The sequence below is a fragment of the Protomyctophum bolini genome (genome assembly GCF_963924005.1).
Source record: "Protomyctophum bolini genome assembly, chromosome: 18".
Taxonomy (NCBI): Eukaryota; Metazoa; Chordata; class Actinopteri; order Myctophiformes; family Myctophidae; genus Protomyctophum; species Protomyctophum bolini.
In genome coordinates this window covers 16950310-16972738 of record NC_137879.1, presented here as the reverse complement: position 1 = coordinate 16972738, position 22429 = coordinate 16950310, and the positions used below count along the sequence as shown (strand labels likewise).

Below are 22429 nucleotides of genomic sequence, written 5' to 3'. Positions count from 1 at the left end.
AATGTTATGTGTCCTTTTTTGGAATGAATTTTCTTTCAAGGATGGGGTTAAACAAACAAACAAACAGCTAACTACTAGAGCTTCATGATCATGACATTTTAGTTGACTAGTAGAGAAGTGCCCGTTGCCTACATGGAACGATGCAAGTTGGAAATGCATGTCCAGAGCCTGGGCAGAGGCTTTCGTGCTGTGGTGGTTAGGTGTTGAACGTGTGTGTCATATTTGAAGTCAGTGGGACAAACGGTTCTTGAGTTATGTGGATTACAGACACTGCACACATACACACAGAGACATGGTGCATTTATATTAGGATGATTGTCATACAAATAGACTAACTGATAATTATTTAATTGGATTTTTGTCATTGAACTTTGGAACAAATAAATATTACAAAGAGTCAGTAAGTGAAATAGTAAGAAATGACTGACAATGACCGATACCAATAATAATAATACAAAATGTCCTGTGATTATGCTTAAATGGAGTGTCACAATTTTTGTATTTTTCCAGTTTTTCATGGGTCTATGAGGTGACAGTACTTCATTAGACACCCTGGAGTCGTTTTTATGTGCAATGGTGCATTAACTTTGTATTTAGGGTTTCTTCCTGGAGGTTGAACCCTTGACAGTCAAACAATAATATAGTGACACCACACTATCAGCCCCTCCCCTGACCCCTCCCCTTTATCATACAACAACAGCTGTGGGTGCGGCTTCAGTTCAGGTGGATCACCACCCATCACCACCCACCAGGCAAACCAGGCATACTTAATGAACTGGTGGGCATGTCCACATAAAAGAATGATTTTAACAAATACTGTACACTTTTTGGAAAAAGTTCTTCCTCCTTATATTATAATAATACCTGATGATCATGTTTTAGAATGTTTATCTTTAATAATTTTCAAGCTCACAACGTGTCTCATGGAATGTTTTGAGCTTGGACATTTCCTGCAGTATTCTTCACCAGATTCTTCTACATGCAAAATGTCCAACATATACAGTAGGGACGCCAGGCTGAAAGGCTGAAAGTGACTGAAAGAGCATGGACAACTATGTGGAATTAATGATGGAAATATGACATCGATAAATATTTATTTCATACATCCGTTTTTAAAAAGATTAACTGAAATGATTCCATCAGTTATGCAAAATAATGGCGATAGAACGCAGACAGAGCGAACGGACCAACAAGCGGAAACAGCGGTCGGACATGCGGTCAAACATGCGCTGCTCACGTGCTTGCGGTTAGGGTTAGGTTAGGGATTGAGGTAGGTTGTCGGTCTAATGACAGTCGGACTTTGAATACTTTCACCATTAGAGTTTTTCAGGCCAAGTAAATGTACACATGGACACTGGAGCAACAGTATATCGCTTATCTCCAGTCCGTATTGTAACCTTTTAGTTTGTTTGTGAATTAATGCCCTATACTTGATCATACTACAGCGTCACAAAAGCATCAAAAGTAGCAGATCCACAAGGTCGAAACATTTTGAATTTGAATCCTGAAAAGTCACAGTTTTGGACGGAGGTTTTCACTAGACAATATTTGGTATGAATACTATCCAGTCTTGTTCCAACCAACGGTATGAAAGCGATGGTCGACCACAATGTATCATTGTCAGAAGATCCACGGGTGTGGTTTGGAACACATATCTTATGTTACCTTTTAAGTTTGCATTGACTATGGCACATGCTGAAGAGAAAGAGAGGTTTCCCCAAAGTAGGCTACACGTGCACGTGTGAAGCCTGGAAAATGCCACACCTTTAACCACTTAAACCCTATACTTAGTTGACCGGATACCCAAGGGCTCCATCCTAGGCCCGATCCTGTTTTTGCTAGATATCTTGGCCGATGATATTGAAGAGGCTTTGGATGTATAGTGGTTAATTGGAGTAGTCAGCTGTGGGGTGGGGGTAGGGAACTGTGACGGACATTGTGCATTAGTTTGTTTAACTGTATGTAATGTGTTTTTTAGTTTTGTTATTATTTTTTTAGTTTTGTTCTGTATTTATTGTTGTAAAAACATTTCCCGATAAGATTTTGTTTGTATTTGTGCTGCCATGGGGATGTGGGGGGGGGGGGATATATACAAATAGCTAACAAACTCATACATGACACATGAGTTTGTAGATATGCATTTTTTCCAAAAAGGTTTGAAATAGTTTTTCTAGATTAGAATGAACTACCAAAAAAAGGAACACCAGGTTGAAAGTGCTTAACCAATTAAGCCCTATATTATACTTATTTCAACGCCCCCCTCCCCCCAGGGCTCAATACTACTGCTATTTTTGGCAAATGTTAGCCCCAGAATAGGGTTAGGGTTAAAGAAGTTAAAGCTGGTTAAAATAATCTGAATCAAAATGAGTACTGGTGTGCATGGTTGTGGTTCATTCACTTGGTGGAAAGCAGCCATGTCTATCTACTGACTCATTTGGACTTCATTCAACCAATCATTGTGGATAAATTAGGGGTTTTAAATGAGCTCAACCTTCTAGAAAACAGAAACCCCCTCCCCCCCAAGAAAACTCTGAAGTCATGATAACATATCAAAAGGCGAGTCATGAGTCAATATGTAACATCCCTTGTGTGTACTACTCAGACTTTCGGAAAGTCCCTCTTTAACATTATCACTGGCTTACATTACATTAGTGTACACATGTGTGGATAGAGTGAAACATGGAAAGATTCAAAGAAAGAGAGAGTGCAAATGTATATACTGTCGGGATTTGTCGGGATGAAAACATTATATAAGACTACACTGCAAAATCATGAGTGTCCATTTAACACGTGTAAAAATCATTTGTTTTAATGAATAATTGACTGTCAAGCCTCCAGTGTCACCTCCAAATAATAATTATATATTTTTTAATAATCCAAGCAGGCTATTATAGGTGAACATTTTTGTAGATTGGCTATTTTCATCAGTTCAACATTTTGATAAATTAAGTGGTTAATGAATAGAAGGAGATCGTTGATTTTGAACATTTCCTCAATCTAGGAAAAGCTAACCTAGCATGTACAGTATATAGCAGTGGCATTCCAATTCCATGTCATAAGAGAAGATTTGGCATTTGTCAAAAAAATATAATGAAAATAGCAACAAAAAAAAACCCTAAACAGCTTTGAGAACCACTGCAGAATGATATGCAGCGGTTTCACACTACAGCCATCTACCTTTGCATGCAAACAGCTCCACTCAAGAGCAGACCATTGGGGTCCCCAGCTACATTTCTTAATTAGTTAATTAATTAGTTAATTAGTGCACCAGCTTCCGCACAAATGCATTTTTTATGGCCAGACGCGATGCGAAGGAAATGGATAATGAGAGAGTACCGTATCTTTGGAGGGAATGTGAGTTCCTGTCCCTGAAGATGAACTGGACCCATAACGGAACGGTGGGAGAAGACACAGGCTCCAGCCTCCCACGTGTGTGTGTGGTCCCATTCCCTAAAGTACTGTTCGACATCTGTCACTTCTGTGTCTTACTGTGTGCGTAGCTAAAGTATGATGACTCAGCAGGGATCTAATTGGTAGACTCCACAAAGCAGTAAACAATAAAACACTTCTGGTTTAAGAGACCGTTTGATCCCAATACTTACTACTTGGACACACGCGCACACACGCACAAGAGGTTGTGCGTGTATGCGCGTGTGTCCAAGTAGTAAGTATAGTCCTCTATACTCTCAAGCTTAGTAACTTAAACCAGCACAAACCCTGTGGGCCCAGGAGTTCAAGACGGTCTTAACACGCATAGCTTAAGGCACAGGCACAGTACTTTGTACTATGTTTTGAACGGCAAACACTGTAACAAGTGCTTATGGCACAGTGCAGTACTTCTATTACATGTTTTGAATGACAAACACTGCAACAAATGCAAATCCTGGCTTGAAGATGGCTCTTAGTGCCACTATGCCCGAGTTATACCTGCCACAGTTTTTAACGGAAAATCTAGAACGCAAGTTCTAGTTAATATTTTTATTTATTACAAAACTAGAAGCTCTACAAGGCTATTTTGACTACTTACAAAGTTACAACACATGGCATCAACGAATACATCAAAACATAAAAAGCTGAAATATGGACATACAAGGTTTCCGACTAAATGTAGGCAAATGAATCAAAAATATAACATGAGTCCAGAGTTTCTACAGCAGACGGGTGGCCTCATATCTCAAGGTCAAATAAAAGGTGTTTTGGTGGGTTCCGCAAAGTCCCTGCTCAACCTCTCCTCTATCCGAACACCCTTTCCTGCTTCCCTCACTGGAGGGGAAGTACACAGTATTATATAATCTTTGGTGTTCAGTTAACACTGAGAGTGTACAAGAACCAAATGGACCCTTGGGGTCCATTTGGTTCCACTTGTACACTCTCAGAGTTACACATGTGACATGGATGAATTAACGCAGAGGACACTCCCTCTCTCCAATATTTTATTTCCTTCTTTTGTGCTTTTGCTTTCCCATATATTAGCCCCCTCCCCGACTCTCTCACTCATATGTAAATCATTTTTCTCGACCTATTTCTCTCTGTCTTTGCTCCGGTGTTACCCTGCTCCAATCTCTCCTTCAGTATAATCCTGTGTTCTTTGGCTCCCCTCATTAGCTGTGGCAATAAACATGCAGGGCCACAGGATACCTCCGAATTCCTCCAGAAATCTCAACAGTATGTTGTTATTGTGTGTGTGTGTGTGTGTGTGTGTGTGTGTGTGTGTGTGTGTGTGTGTGTGTGTGTGTGTGTGTGTGTGTGTGTGTGTGTGTGTGTGTACATACAATCATATACATACACACACTTTATCATATACACACACACACACACACACACACACACACACAATAATATATTGTGTACACAAGTTCATGTATTGGCGCACATATTATGTGCATGCACAATCCAATCCAGATGTGTGGACTATTTTGGCAGTTCACACAGCAATTAATGACTTTTGTTACCTGGGGTTCTTCACCCATGCTGTACAGGTCAACTGCCACTATCATTGTTCTCGTCTTCACTGTTATCAAACACAACAACAACTCCAAACCACTGAAGCTGGCAGTTTGTTTATTACATTTTTTCAAAAGTTCTGAGGGATAAATTGTTTTATACTCAATGCGGCGATGCTTTTAGTACTAAACGTTAAACCCCACCCAGTGTATACAGTGCTGGTGATTTTAACACATGAATCTCCACTCTTTAAATCACCCTATGACATGCTTTGACATAATTTGGCAAGGACATTCCTGGTGACAGTGCCTCTCTCTCACACACATGCCTGCCTGCGTCAAGAGTTGACTTGCGTTTCCTACACGATGCATAGAAACGCATCTATTCACATGAGGACAGCGCGACCCCACGGATTCAAGCAGGTACACGTGCGGAGTGTCTCTCCCGGTGTGAAAAGCCCCTTAAGCTTAATTTATTTCAATTCTAAGTTGGTCAATAACACACCATTTAGTTTTAGTGCCATCTGAAATTGTTTCAGTCTTAATCTAGTCTTAGTAGACTAAATATCGAAATCTTAGAAAATCTTAGTCTTTTAGTCTTACTTAGTCTTGCGTGAGCGACACCATCGTGCAACATACACAGATGTGTAGTAATTCATTTTCAATGAGAGGCGAGCTGGCAGATCGGACAGTACAGGCAACCTGACAGGCATAGCGACAAGCAAGTGCAATGCCGTGAAACTGAGAAACAGAGTTGAACTTTGTTCTGTGCAACGCATAGAAACGTCTCTCTATTCACATGAGGAGCACCGTGCGACCCCGCAGATCTAAGTGAGTGTGCAGGCGTTTTGCCGTGCCCTGTGTGAATAGTCATTAAAACAGGCTTTAAACAGACTTCAATTTGGAAAGACAAGACGTGTCAGGGACAACGTCCATTCAGTTCTAAAGGAGGTCATAGTTGTCCTGCCTTTTCGCAGCCGGTTCTTCACAACGCTGCACAGCGTTTTCAGAGTATCTATGGCAACCCCCTCCAGGAGTAACTCAGATGGTGTTTTGACAAGGGAGGTGCTGGCAGCTCCCCCTCTCCTCAATAGCCTCATTATTAAGCTTTGCCTGGACTCCACTCAGCCTGCATTTCTACAACCACAAAAGACTCATAAAAACCACTCTGACAGCGTCTGAAACCACTGCACTGTGTGTGTGTGTGTGTGTGTGTGTGTGTGTGTGTGTGTGTGTGTGTGTGTGTGTGTGCATGAATTGTGACTCCACCCCCCCCTCCTCCCCCCTCCTGACATAGAAACTTAACACAGTGGTTCGCTCTGTTGTGGTTATTTCATGTACAGTATACAGTATGTGTATGTATGCATGAACACAGAAATATATCCATGGTACACACCATGTGTATGTCGCACGCACGCACGGCACGCACGCACGCAATATAATAATGTATGCAGAATCACATGCAAAAACTGTGCCCACAAACACACACACCCACAGTCACTTAGATTTTTTGTGGGGGAGGGATTGAATAAGAAGCACCGCACGAAAGCAGGGAGCAGAGCAGCAAGTAGGCAATAAAGTTGGGAGCTACGGTGTGCTCACGTTGCAAAGTTCCTGTTAAATGTTGGATGCGTGTAAAAACATTCTCCCTTGTGTAGAAACTGTAAAATAACACAGCGGCCGTCTCTCAGTGGCGCTGTCTCTCTCACGCTCGCCTTGTCTCACTCACCCTCTTCCAACGTCTCCTTCTCTCTCTCTATGATAAATAGCTATTGGACTTGTATGCAGTAGCTTCAATAATCAATATGCATGCCTGCCTTGCTCAAACAAATATGAACACATGCATTCACACACACTCACTGATGGCTCGGTCACTCAGCCTATAACATGGGGAGCAACACAGAGGGGGACTAAGAAAGTGTGTACCTGTGTGGAATAATACTACTTTTATACACACTGTTCATTTTGCATGTATAATAGACGACGCAACAGTTCCACCCAAACCGAGAAACACAATAACCAAGAGCATTCCAATTTTTGGAATTGAAATGGAAATGCAATTGATTAATAAATGGCTACTTGCCCACACCGACATCTGACATATTGCACATGATATAGCAGCTGTCATGGATAAAATGTGGAACACTTATGGCTTTTCAAAGTACTCTTAGAATAAGTAGAGGAACGAAATTCGGAATTTGGCATGTATCCTCTCGTTCTCTGCAGACAGTTTTTGAGGCAGTCATTTTAGTGTGTAGTTAAATGGAAACCCTTCAAAATACACTGCTGCGATTCTCTGTTAACAGGGGGCTCATTCATGCGACCTGTAGCCTGCGTGTGAAAGATAAACCATCTTATTACTGAGAAGGTGACCCCCCGATATAGATGTGTGTGTGCTTGTGTATTTGTGGGAAAGATTGGGTAGCCAGACAACTATCCCACAATCTGTGAATGGAACACCACCTTCCGAAAGCCAAAAAGGAAGCTCTGTTTGTCATTTTCGAAGCCTACATTTTATTTTAGAATTTCAATTTCTGCTAAGCAGCAAGCTTTGATTATTTTGATTTACATTAGCACAAATTTGTGCGATTGAAAGATAAAACGTAAGTGTGGGGGAACAGTTGAAAAATGTTGGAGACAACAGTCTGGCTCGCAAGACTACTCAAAGTGTAACACTTGCATGTCACTCAATATAATATCACACTATATGTACAAGTTCTCTTACCCGTGGTAGGCTGTCCGCAGAAAAGCGCAGCATCACTCTGCAGAGCCTCAGGTCCTCGCCCGGCCAAGCTACAGTGCGCGTTAAGATTGTCTGAGCGTCTCTCCGGCTGGGTTGCCAGGTCCTGGAGTGAACAACCCTCTCCCAGGCCTCGTCCGAGATGTGTCCTGACGGAAGTGTTCTGACAATCGCTCTGGTCCCAGTACAAACAGACTTGGTCACCTTAGTAGCGGAATTAAATAGATTAAATAGAATTAAGTACATTCCAACTGGAATATCTGTCTTCAGTGGGACAATTTGTTAATTTGCTCATTTCAACTCTCTGAGATTAAACATTTCAACATTTCAAAAAGCATTGTTGGATGATCAGTCAACCGATTATATGCCACCACCAGGTGGCTCCACTCAGAGCCATTGCCATCTTCATGCAGAAGATTACACCAAAGATTATTAATTTATAAAGATGGGCGATCTTCATTGGAGCCAGTATGGGTGAAAAGGTACACAAAGCCTACAAACAGTCTCCTAAATAAAGTAGGTCTGGTTTGCTTCTGCCCGACCTTCCCACCACCCTCCCTCTCCCAGGCTGACAACAACACTGACAACGGAAATCAGTCCCCCCGACAGTTATGGAAATGTATATTATTAAGCATTGGAACACACATTTTATTTCACTTTTAATACGTCCATTCATTTCAATTTTCGCGTTATAATATTGAAATATTCACAGATTCTCATCTTAAATATGTGTTGTCCGTCAAATTGCAAATGGACAGAGAGACTCTTCTGGACTCAAATCTCAAATCTCGCAAGAGTTTGTTGCTGGGATAAAGAAATGTCGATAACAAAGTAGATTTTCTCCTGATTTGTCTCGCTAAAATAAGCCATTTCAGTATGAATATCTTGTAAATATTGTGTGCCTTGTGATGATCGGGTCCAGTATTTAGTTCAGTGACCATGGAGTGAAGGAATGGTTCAGAAGCTCACTCTCCCATTGGAAATGAATAGACTCCAACATTCTTCCTGTCTCCTAATAATGTGTCTGCCCCCTTCACGCAGATACAGGAAGTCATGCAAAGTCGGCCCCTCTTGCTATTGGCCTCTTGGATTACACTCTTTAGACAGCTGTGAACTCGTTCGTTGAACCGGAAGTGATTGTGTGATGACTGATAGCTGCACTCGGTGCCGTCTTATGTCAATGTTAGTAGTTAATTAGTTTTCTACTCTCGAGGCCAGATTAAAGTTTTATTAAACTCTAAAAATCGTTCTTTACCTCAATCTGAGCCCTAAAGCATCTTTAGATCACGTGCGTGCACGTGGAGATGTTGGATATTCACTTACGTCACACCATGGAGTCCTATGGGGGCAAGCCACGGATGCTAAGAATAGCTAACGGACTGTAAATAAAATACTATTAATTCTGGATTACAAGACATTAAAGAAAGATTTCTCGGGTTAGCAAAGGAGGATTTAAGCAATAAACCCCGAGATATTCTGGGTATGGCATAGATTGGGTTAATTAATGTGTCAATGAATAAGTTAATCAAAAGAACAAAGGAAGTAAATGAGCATAGATGAGTGAATTATTTCATACAATCACCTTCTGGTTATTCTTGTAAAAACGCCTCACCAGGACCGTGGAACGCTCTTTGCGGTTCCGCACAAACTCATTGTCATCTGCAAAACCCTCTCCATCATCACTGCTGCTGTCATTGGCCAGCCCCGATGGTGACACTGCCGCGGCCGTGGTTCCGAAGGATGATCGCAACCTGAAGAGATCTTCTAAAGAGCATTTTTTTACTCTAGGCTTCCTGTCGAGCCTCTCCAAACTGGAGTATCCATCTTTGTGTAAGGGCCAAAGGCGGTGGCCAGTCTTTTGCCCATCATGGTTGTGCTGGCAGCGGTTAAGAAGCGGGGAGTTGATGGGAGACGATACTAGGGAGCCTGGCTCACTGGCTGGAGAGTGTGTTGAGGCTCGCAGGCACTGGGGCACCTAGGAGTAGAAGCCAAGGCAGTTTCAAGCAGTGCTATAATGGTGATCTTGTATGTTGTACAACATGGCAATAATACAGCTTAAGGTTAAGATTCTATGCCTTCTGGAGCTCAGTGGCTATAGCTTTAAGGGATAAAAACAATACTGTAAATCACTCTACATAAATGTGTCTAACAAAAAGTACATTATGTATTATGTATTTTATGGCGGCTGTTTTCAAAATGTCAACAAATCTATGGACCAGTGGAACTATCTGACAGGGCTGACTGGAACATTGAAAATGTATGATTTAATAAATCAGTTTTAAAGGTGGTTGTAGACCTCAACTGACTGAATATACAGTTCAGTATAATTACAGCATTTTTCTTTGTCTTTGCCAACAGACATTAAATAAACAATCGTACACTGTAGCGTCAGCTTTTCCGTGTCATTCTTCAAAAAGTAACATTTTGTTCTGGGTGAGATCCCAGTCTCATTACACAGGATACTGGCAGCCTGCATGCATGCAAAGACAATGAGGACTCCGGACTCAAAGCAACCACTTTCAATAGCCCCCTTTGATTTTAATTACCTTGTGGGAAACCAGCATGGACACGGGCAGGCTGCTGCGGCGGATGTGGTGTCGGATGGGCCTAGAGGGGCCAGGTTTGGGGTTTGGGTTAGGGCTAGGGCTTGGACTGTGCCTCCGGCCATGGCAACAGTTGGAGGCGAGACCGGAGATCTGGCTGGAGGAGGTGCAGGGGAGGCGGGTGCCGCCAGTTCTGTGACTGCCTGCACCCACACCCTCAGCGTGGGTTTCCAGCTGGCACTGAGAGCACTTTAAACCTTTCCCAGCCAACAGAGTGACTGCATTAGTAATTCCCTCAGTTTTCTTCCCAAAGTTCTGCTCCAGCTGAAGTTTCTCTTTCCCACTCATGAGTTTGGCGTTATAATCCAAACTGTCGACAAACGTCCCTTCTCCGCTGTCATGTGACAACTTCCTGTATGAAAGGAGGGAAGGACTATGAGGTCTACTGTGGCGTTTGGACTGAGATGCCTCCTCGGACTGTTGTCGTACTTCCTGGCTGTGGTGCATGCTGGGATGTTTATGTCCCAGGTAGGGTTTGGGGTCAGTAGATGTAGGTAAATTTCCCCGAGTTAGGACCACAGCTTCAGTCCCTGTGTCATGGTCTTCAGTGGCCATCGCATCAACCACATCCCTGCTGCATTGCCTCACCTTGCTAGAGCTTCAGTTCTTAGTGTATCTAAAATTGGTCAAATTAACAGAGAAAGCTATTACAATACATCATGTTGAAAATATCTTACCATAATGAATCCAATCCAACAAATCATTACTTAATTATCATCAAATCAATTAGACAATATCGATCATGGACATTGAATGATTCATCCGTAGTATTGACAAAATACTCATATGATAGACACGTTAGGTCATGATATGCAGAGCTTCTTGATTTGCATCCAGTGCACCATGGGAGATGGGCCTGTCACATGCCAATTAACACATTGCGTTCCAAAAACTGTGACTTTTCCAATGACCAGGGCAACCGCAATGTGTTGCAGAAACAGAAGCTTATACAGCTGTACAAACCAGAAGTTTGAGATGAGACGTGTGTGGACGTGACCCTGGAGGAATTCCTTAACAGGATCGCCTACAAAGACGTGTGTGTGGTGCCTTGCTTCTGTTCAGTGTCGCTGGCATATTTGACTTGTTACAGCTCCTGGGGGGTTGGGAGAGAGAGAGAGAGAGAGAGAGAGAGAGAGAGAGAGAGAGAGAGATTAATTTCAAAGTGCAGTTTGAGGCTTTGGAAACACTCCAACTGTATGCACCAATGTTGTCAATTAAGCAATATTCAAAAGAAATAGAAAAATCACATTCATGTGAAGTGAGGGGCGGTCTTATCGTTGAACATCATCATGACGTAAGATAAACACTGTCTATTTGCTCAGACACTATGACGTAAAAAATCCATTCATTGTCAATGGGAATGTAATGTTTGTGTAAGACAACGTTTGTGAACACTAAAAGCTGGATATAGGAGGGGCGCCTCACTCCTTTAATTGACCCACATGACGTCACATGACGTTTACTGCTGTAAACAAACAAATTGTATAGACTTGGTTGCCACACATATTACATAATTTCAAAAGCCAGACGAAAACAAAAAGCAACTAGAACTGCACTCTGCCGAGTGCATACTTGCTTGTTGCACACTAGTAGGCCATAAATGGCCTACTAGTGCGCAAGCAGAGCGCGCAAGTACTTTCGACCGCTGGAAAGTATCACATCTCAGTATCTCTGTGAAGGAACGTGTGAAATGTATAATCATTACGTGTAACTATTTGCTACCTAACTACTTTTTTACAGAAAAATGAATCATTGATATGTGATGAAAAAAAAGGTATATAAACTGAATTAAAATATATTATACAGAATAATTATTTTATTACTTATTGTAAATTGTCAATTGTTTTAAATGTATTTCATTTTGTACTATAGTGATATTAATACTAAATCATGATCAGAGTAATATGTGTCTCTAACTTCAATTTCTGTAATAATACTTTCAAATTTGTTGAAATATACATGATCTAAAATACTTCCGAAATCTGTAGTTGGATTTGTATTTAATTGTTTAAAGCCTAATCTTGACATGAAGGTCTTTATATTTATATCTTTTTCAGTATAATGGTCTTCATTGAAATCTCCTATTATCATAATTGTGGAAGTCGGAGATGATAGATACTTTACCATTTTCTTGAGAAATGTGTTTAATTCCGTAAGGTTTGTTTTAGGTGATCTGTACATAAGAATGATATATAGATCTTTATTTTTTTACATGTATACATACGTGTTCTACTTTTTCTAATATCTCGATTTCTTTTTTAATTATTTCAATGGCAATATCTTCTTTTATAGCAAACATAACTCCCCCACCTATATCATATTCTCTGTCATTCCTGATTGTTTTGTAATTGGTGTTCATTGTTTTTAATTTAAAAGTAATGTTATTATTTTTCTTTAAGTGTGTTTCAGTAAAAGCTATTAGATCCAACATTTCGAGTTGGGAATCTGAGTTTATATCTTGTAAATGTGTTAGATAACCTCTGATGTTCAACAATCCAATTTTTAATGAATGTTTTAATGGTAATTGAGTTATCTTCCGTATATTTGGATTTTCTAGAGGTGATTGTCGTAATCGTATCATTTCTCTTTCTACATTCTTATCTACTTTGATCTTTTTAGGACTAAAATCAAGTATATATAGATCTCTTATCCTTTTCACTCGACTGAATGCTACATAGGCTTGTCCCGGGTTAAAACGTGAGCCCTTCATAGATACGACAATCTCTTGTATAGTTAAACCTTGAACCTTATGAATAGTTAATCCCCAAGCTAATGTCAACGGGAATTGAAACCTATTTGTTGATCCTGTTCTTCTGCCTCCATGGAAAATTATAGCTTCATGTCTGTATATTGGAACTGCTTCTGGGTAATTTCTATATTTACTATTAGACTTCGCATTAAGACCAACATCTTTGTCTTGGAATTTAACAAGTATTACTGTAACATAGGTGTCGTTTTTCTCAAAGTCAATATACTCAACAAGTCCTCTGATACCGTTGACTAATCCATCAGATACCATTACATTAGTAGTCAACATCACTTGTGCACCAATTGCTATACTGAGTGTTGTTGGTAAACCTCCTGTTTGTGATAGTTTACTTTTTGTGCAATCCAGATCAAATAACCGTGTGTCTTTATCTTTTCTACTATCTTCTGCCTTTATATGAAAAATAGTAATAGTAAATAGTAAGTGATGACGTAAGAGATATGGTCATCTGTGTAGTCTGGTCCCAGCAGACCAGGCACAGATTTACAAATTACAAATCACATTACAACTACATACAGAGTATGTAGTTGTAATTTGATTAGCAGTATACCGTGGTTACTTGGTTCCAAAAAGTGAAGCCAAGTTTTTTTCAACCGTAAGTCTGTGCCTGGTTTGCTGGGACCAGTTACAACATTACGTCATCGTTGAGAACTGGGACCAGAGTACATGGTGTGTGTATATGTATGACTAGCTCTCAGTGATGACGTAAGAGATATGGTCATCTGTGTAGTCTGTTCCCAGCAGACCAGGCACAGATTTACAAATTACAAATCACATTACAACTACATACAGAGTATGTAGTTGTAATTTGATTAGCAGTATACTGTGGTTACTTGGTTCCAAAAAGTGAAGCCAAGTTTTTTTCAACCGTAATCTGTGCCTGGTTTGCTGGGACCAGTTACAACATTACGTCATCCTTGAGAGAGTACATGGTGTGTATATGACGTAATGTTGTAACTTGTAACTTGTAACATTACGTCATATACACACCATGTACTCTCTCAAGGATGACGTAATGTTGTAACTGGTCCCAGCAAACCAGGCACAGACTTACGGTTGAAGAAAACTTGGCTTCACTTCGAAGAGACCAAGCGAAATGATTACTTGCGCGCTCTGCTTGCGCAAGTAATAATAGGTTGAACTTCAGAGAGGAAGGTGGTTGGCATGGGTGTACACAGTAATAACTAGAACTGCACTCTGCCGAGTGCATACTTGCTTGTTGCACACTAGTAGGCCATAAATGGCCTACTAGTGCGCAAGCAGAGCGCGCAAGTACTTTTGACCGCTGGAAAGTATCACATCTCAGTATCTCTGTGAAGGAACGTTTGAAATGTATAATCATTACGTGTAACTATTTGCTACCTAACTACTTTTTTACAGAAAAATGAATCATTGATATGTGATGAAAAAAAAGGTATATAAACTGAATTAAAATATATTATACAGTATAATTATTTTATTACTTATTGTAAATTGTCAATTGTTTTAAATGTATTTCATTTTGTACTATAGTGATATTAATACTAAATCATGATCAGAGTAATATGTGTCTCTAACTTCAATTTCTGTAATAATACTTTCAAATTTGTTGAAATATACATGATCTAAAATACTTCCGAAATCTGTAGTTGGATTTGTATTTAATTGTTTAAAGCCTAATCTTGACATGAAGGTCTTTATATTTATATCTTTTTCAGTATAATGGTCTTCATTGAAATCTCCTATTATCATAATTTTGGAAGTCGGAGATGATAGATACTTTACCATTTTCTTGAGAAATGTGTTTAATTCCGTAAGGTTTGTTTTAGGTGATCTGTACATAAGAATGATATATAGATCTTTATTTTTTACATGTATACATACGTGTTCTACTTTTTCTAATATCTCGATTTCTTTTTTAATTATTTCAATGGCAATATCTTCTTTTATAGCAAACACAACTCCCCCACCTATATCATATTCTCTGTCATTCCTGATTGTTTTGTAATTGGTGTTCATTGTTTTTAATTTAAAAGTAATGTTATTATTTTTCTTTAAGTGTGTTTCAGTAAAAGCTATTAGATCCAACATTTCGAGTTGGGAATCTGAGTTTATATCTTGTACATGTGTTAGATAACCTCTGATGTTCAACAATCCAATTTTTAATGAATGTTTTAATGGTTATCTTCCGTATATTTGGATTTTCTAGAGGTGATTGTCGTAATCGTATCATTTCTCTTTCTACATTCTTATCTACTTTGATCTTTTTAGGACTAAAATCAAGTATATATAGATCTCTTATCCTTTTCACTCGACTGAATGCTACATAGGCTTGTCCCGGGTTAAAACGTGAGCCCTTCATAGATACGACAATCTCTTGTATAGTTAAACCTTGAACCTTATGAATAGTTAATCCCCAAGCTAATGTCAACGGGAATTGAAACCTATTTGTTGATCCTGTTCTTCTGCCTCCATGGAAAATTATAGCTTCATGTCTGTTGTAACTTGTAACTTGTAACATTACGTCATATACACACCATGTACTCTCTCAAGGATGACGTAATGTTGTAACTGGTCCCAGCAAACCAGGCACAGACTTACGGTTGAAGAAAACTTGGCTTCACTTCGAAGAGACCAAGCGAAATGATTACTTGCGCGCTCTGCTTGCGCAAGTAATAATAGGTTGAACTTCAGAGAGGAAGGTGGTTGGCATGGGTGTACACAGTAATAACTAGAACTTGTAACTTGTAACATTACGTCATATACACACCATGTACTCTCTCAAGGATGACGTAATGTTGTAACTGGTCCCAGCAAACCAGGCACAGACTTACGGTTGAAGAAAACTTGGCTTCACTTCGAAGAGACCAAGCGAAATGATTACTTGCGCGCTCTGCTTGCGCAAGTAAATAGTTTAACGGTTAACAGAGTGTAAAACATTGCTTTGTAAGGGTCTGTCAGGTGAAAATGTATCTCCAAAACAGCTTTAAGGGAATTAAGTAGCAACGTTTATAACTAGACTGGGTAAGTTCCCCACACACAGAGATTCAGTGCATCCAGATCCACAGACAGACATGTCCAGAACCATCCAGCCGGTGGGGCAGTGCCCGAGTGATGCCCGGGACCGTCACACAGACACAAAGTCTGAGGTTATGGTTATATATATATATATATATATATATACACACACATACATATATACACACACACACACACACACACACACACACAATGTTCGGATAGTTTTTTTGTGTAGGGATAGAGAATCCTGTACCGACTCATGTGACAAAATATATGCTGGTGCTACATACACAATACAAGGAACTGAAAAAAGAAAAATCGGGTAGTGACTAGTGAGTGACTCACCCAAAGAAAACCTGTAAGACTCAAGACTTGCTAGTAGCCTGGCATGAATAAGATCCATAGCCACACATACAGTCTACAGACATTGTATACTAATTGTGTGGGTCTGGTAATATGGCAGTGGTCAGTCATGCAGAAAGCCATGGGGATGGTGGCCAAAGTCTCATAATTAGATTGACCGCAGCACTAAATTCCCCATCCAAACACCTGGGCCATATCGTTGGAATGTGGGACCGCCGCATAGAAGTAGGGCCAGCCTCAGACGATTAGTGTGTGTTGTGGGGGGTAGCCTGAGTTAAGTGATTCTAGGTCAATTCAAGGATCACACACACACACACACACACACACACACACACACACACACACAATCAAATAAAGGCAGGAGGAAAAAGCCCCAAAAATATTTTTTAAATAAATAAATGAATAAAGTAAGTTCAAGTTGTGGGGGGCAGTGTGGATTGCACTCGCAGCCCAAATATGGACATGCCCGACATCAGCTAAAATCTGTACATCACATACCAGTAGTACCTATATATGGAAATACCTGTGGGTGTGTGTGCCAACATTGTGCAAATTTATGGACACTCCTGTCATCAGTGCAAAATGACATTCTTAGGCAATGGTTTTATGGCATGCCCATTTATGGAGAACGAGTTTGCGCCCTGGTGTATAACATCAGCCCAGAGCTCGATCAGCAAGACGCAGAAATCCGCCCAGTAGTGCCCCTCCCCTCCTCACAAACACAAGGACATCACATTGCACACTCATGTGAAGTGAAGGGCGCCTTTGCTTTTGTACGTCACAGGGCGCATGCTTAAAGATGATGACTTACTTACAGACTTACATCATCATACATCATCTCATTCCGGCCAATCAGAATTTGTGTCCTGAACTTCATCAATGTTTGTTCTCATTGTCAATTTCATTTAATTTAATGTTTGTGACAACATTTGCACTAAATGTGCATGTAATGTAACCCAAATTGTGTCAAACATGAAATGCTGTCAGTGACTAAAAGCTGAACATAGGAGGGGCTATCGCCCCTCAACAATAACCCCCGCAACATCGGGCAAGCTGATAACATGCTACCACACACAGTGTACCTTCTGCTCGCGTCTAAATAATGATGGGTGAATTACTGAAGCTCCCAAAACTCAACTCTAACCTAAAACAAACGGCTTGTGTACTTTATCTCAAGGACTACTTGTTCTAAGCGGTTCCAAAATACACAATAGGCTTCATTTATGCAATTGCAAAATATATCTGTGGACTATTTGAACTAAAACAGTTAGGAGCAGCTTGAATTTATCAGCACTGTTGAGTAAGAGTTTGACCTAATTAAGCTCCTATGAATAAATTATATTTTGCAGAATAACCATGTTGTATGAAAATAATTGTGTTTTTTCTCCCTCTTACTCTGACAATCAACTATACAACACAATCCCTGCCACTGCTAACCCCCACAGTTCACATTGCCACTGGCCTGAGTAACCTCATTCCCACTTCCCAGTTTTATCTCCGTCTTAGGAGGAGATAAAGCCTGGAAAATAACTGCTGGAAGTATCTTACTGGAAGTACAGTTAGAGTCTAGAGCCAGAGTATATTGAAGGTTCCAACATGCGGCTCCATAGCCAAGTCTATGGATTTTTTTATGGAACTATTTATTTCGTAGTATCCGTACAAACTTTCAGGCCAAGTCATTGGCAAAATACACATTTAATATGACGTAGTGGGTGCCACAGTACACTATAACGTTGTGTGTGCCACATTAAACTATAACGTAGTGGGTGGCTGGGTGCCAAGTCTATGGACTATTTACTGAACTTTGATGACACTTGATGACCTCATCAATCATCATAAATGCTTATCATGACACACAAGTGTGATTTTGTCTTGCTGTTGCTACAGATGTCGTCCAACGCTGACACAGTTCAGCTCAAACTGTCAATCACTGGGACGTTGCGCACGCAGCACGCAGTGGACCTCGGGCCTCTGCACATCAAGGCTCTGCTGAGCACCAACTGGACGCACACACAACTTTTCAACTGTTGACTCAAGTTCTCTTGCAGAGCCCCAGAGCCTATTGTCGATGAGAACTCATGTAAAGCAGGTTAACCGAGGCTAAACGGCAAGAAAGAAGCTCCTGCCAAGTGTCAACATGAATCATTGAATCATAGTCAACCAACAGGCCTGACCAGGTGTCACAGATTCTTGTTTTTAAAATCATAACATGGTGGGGTAGGTGACTCTCACACTGCCAACGAATTACCAATGACATTGCATCATGCCAATGATACACTCCCTAGTGTGATACTGTTGTCAGTTATGACAACAATGCAGTCCACTCACTTTGGTCTCAAATCTTCTAACCTTGTGCCTGCCACAATGACAGAGGGCTGCACTTCCGACATCACTGACTGCACTTCAGAGTAAACGGTCCCCCATAGCTAAATCTCAACCTATATATGTTATACACACAGACTCTCTCACAGACAAACACAGGCAGGCAGACAGACACAAAACGAGGTCACATCACACACAGTGACAAGTGCACTGACCAAGAAAACCCCCAATTACTTCTACATGGCTTGCTGTCTTACAAGTTACAATACAATATAGCACATGTTTTTTTACACAGCATAATCTTGTCCTTTACAAACTATCCAACAAAAGATAAGTAATAAAATTCCATTTTAGTATAGGATTCCCTGTCTGTCTTGCTAGTCTCATTTTGAGGGAGAGTGACAGAGAACATGACATGTCATTCTGATGCTTTGGTATCCAGCTGACAAGTTTAATTAATTCCATATTTCTTGAAAGACCTACACTACAGACTGACAGGATACAGGGCTTGATCAACAACATGACCCATCATGATACAGTAAAACAGTGAATATTGTATGTTACAGGCTAAATGTTTAATGACTCAACTATTTTATGAATTGAATCAATTTAAAACATGAATCATATTGTTCATTTTCTTCTCTCAGTGACCACAAGGCTGTGAGTTGAGTGCTCCCAAAAAGTTATAAATCAAACTTGATTATGGTAAATGTTGTTCAATTATGGATGTGTTTTCTCACTGATGAGTATCATGTGTGTTGCTACGCTGTGTACGTTGGACAAAATAATTCTAATAAAAGTTATACAATACATGCACCATGATATTTAAATTTCATTATAGGCGAATGTTCTCTAAAATGTCCAAAGATTATGCAAGCTAGTTCTAAACATGTTTCTACAAAACTATTGGCTATTTTCACTATTAATTTTTTTCATTCATAGATTTTAAGTGCTAAGTGACACCACTCTTTGTGAAATGAAGGGTGACAACACTTGTCACTACTTCCTCGATGTTGACCGATGCTGAATGATATATCTCTAGAAACAATAGAAAGTGCTCCTCAGAGCACAGGTCAGGTAGGTTATTGTGGCCTTCTGGTGGCGCTATAATAGGTCAATGTGAAAAGGGTGCAGTTTCTTCTTAAGCCGTAGCCTTTGACGCCAATTGGACATTCAAATTCACGATTTGAATCTTGTCCCAAAAATCAGTTGGGCACGCCTTGGCACTCCTTTAAATCGTATTGTAGTATAATGCAAAACCCAGGGTAAAACTGTGCTGTTGTGTTACTGTGCCAAGTGAAAAGACAGTGAGGGAGAGCTGGCTTAAAAAATGAACTGTAAGGTATTGTGTGTCCAATGAGATCTGACATTTGTTGCACTGTGATTAAACTAGAACATTATGATGGATCATGGAGTGAAGAAGCTCAGGGGTGATCTCACTACCTCTTGATTCTTCCCTTGGAGATACTTGATATAACCAAAATCAGATGTGTTTTACTGTGTGTGTGTGTGTGTGTGTGTGTGTGTGTGTGTGTGTGTGTGTGTGTGTGTGTGTGTGTCTTCAAGCTCACATCCTAACTACGGTATATATTTGATAATGGACTAACCCTGACAAGGCTGACATCATGTGGGTGTAACTGTCTGTGTAAACATGATATTGTCGGTCTGTCTGTCTGTAGAAAATGTGATATTCAATCTAAGTACAATATCAACGAAATATCAAAATTGGAAAAATCACAAGGTTTCAGGAATGGCTCCTATACTACAGTAAACTGTATAAATACTGTAGCTGTACATGTCAACAATCTGCTGTGCTAAAATAAAGATACAGTAAGAAGCAAGTTTATCACAGCAGAGCATGTGATAAACTTATATGTTCTTATATAGGGAGCATATAGTGATTTTCAGCTCAACCAGTGTCGTGGCTTGCAAAGATTATTTTGTCTTTGTTGCTTTTTGCCAGATTCACCATGTTTTAGCTCTCTATCTTACAATGGTCATAATAAACTTATATGGACAGATTCTTCTGGAATCAAAGAGTTTGTGAGGCCAAAAGTTAGAGGCCACCAAAACGTTAATTTCATTGTTATAGTGACACTTTCTGGGTGAGATTTCAAAGAAAGAAAGAAAGAAAGAAAGAAAGAAAGAAACTCAATCAAAATGAGCTAGAGAATGTATCCGATTCTAATCTGGCAGTGAAAATGTACATTATTCAACATTCAACTATCATCTGCCGCTTCATAAAGAAATAAGTATCGTAAAAGTGAGGTGCTTAAAGTTTAGGATATCATTGCTGTTGGGTACATTCAGTGTACCATTATGTTTTTATTGTAATTGTGGTTCCACAGAGACCGTTTTTCCCTTGTGTCCTGAGCTGAAAAGGTTTTAAACCGCCTGTCCAAGATCATTATTTGTCCCTTCATTGCTCTGACATAAAAGCCTTTTTTTCCACAATGTTCATTCACAAGGGATTACTTCACAACTCATCCAAAGGATGACTCACAGCCTGGTATGTGATTAGGTCCGACCTCACATGGGGCGCAAAACACTAAAGCTGAAATCAGTGAGTCAGGGGTACAACAATAGGGGACCCTACAATAAGGCAGAGTACATTTAAAAAAATGTATTTAGTAGATAAACTAAACAAAATAAAATGTACTGTATGCGATTGCCGTTTGTTTTGCTCAAAACGCTTGTAGATAGGCTAGTTTCGCCGAAGAGATTTGGTGTAGAGGGAAATACTACTAGAGGCTCTAGTATAGCGCCTTGGTGGACCCTGGGTAAGTATAAGGTTTAAGTAGTTATGCTGAAATCAAGAGCTCAAGTGTAGAATGGGGCACAGATGGAATGAAGCAAAGTCAGAGAACGAAAGAGACATGCTGTAGAGTTTAGAGCAGTGGTTCCCAATCTTTTTAATGTCAAGGACCCCTACATTGACACTAATAATCCCGCAGACCCCCATTTGAAAAGAAATGCCAGGGACCCCCATAAGAGAAGATTTTTACGCAGTGATTATCTCCTGTTTAAGTCTACTGACACCCAATTAATGGCATATCTATCTCTGCGACCCCAATTTATATTGTAAAATCAATGTTAATTTAACTCAGAGAGTGTACAAATGGAACCAAATGTACACTCTCAGAGTTACAGACGCCCTGGGGGTTTCCGGACCCCACTTTGGGAACCACTGCTTTAGAGCAGTGATTTTCAACCTGTGGTCCGGGGCCCACTAAGGATATTCCAAGTGGGCCCCCAAATAATTGGCAAAAAGCTAATGCTTTAATGATAATATAATAGTATGTGTGTATAAAAATGATAATATATATAATATATAATAAATAATAACTTGAAAGTTTATCACGTTAGTTCCTCTGAGGAATACGACTGATTGATCATTAAAATAAATATGCTCTGAAAATGCACGTGTTTCTATACACTTTTAAGATGGGCCCTCATAGAGAAAAGGTTGAGAACCGCTGCTTTAGAGAATAAAAGAAGAAAATGCATGCTACACGACTACACTAGAATGACATTCCTTCAACTGGTCTAACAGAGCCAAATGAAACACCTACTTGTAAAGAGAAACATGCAATAAAAACATCCTTACATAATAAATCATTTTCAACCGCACATGGAACGTGCAGATGAAGAGAAATTATTAGTGTTTGGGGTTTTCACTTGGGGAAATGTA

General features: G+C 40.0%; 1 protein-coding gene across 3 annotated transcripts in view; it reads right to left on the bottom strand.

Moving 5' to 3' along the window:
* plce1 (phospholipase C, epsilon 1) overlaps window positions 1-22429 on the bottom strand; it is a 118192-nt gene that overhangs the window by 93355 nt on the left and 2408 nt on the right. For all 3 annotated transcript variants that reach the window (XM_080789177.1, XM_080789178.1, XM_080789179.1), the window contains exons 2-5: window positions 11250-11379; window positions 10230-10902; window positions 9266-9658; window positions 7669-7887 (exon numbers count right to left, since the gene is read on the bottom strand). In XM_080789177.1, coding sequence (XP_080645303.1) covers window positions 7669-7887; window positions 9266-9658; window positions 10230-10841 — 1224 coding nt within the window. In that variant the 5' untranslated portion in view covers window positions 10842-10902; window positions 11250-11379. The remainder of the gene's footprint in view (window positions 1-7668; window positions 7888-9265; window positions 9659-10229; window positions 10903-11249; window positions 11380-22429) is intronic.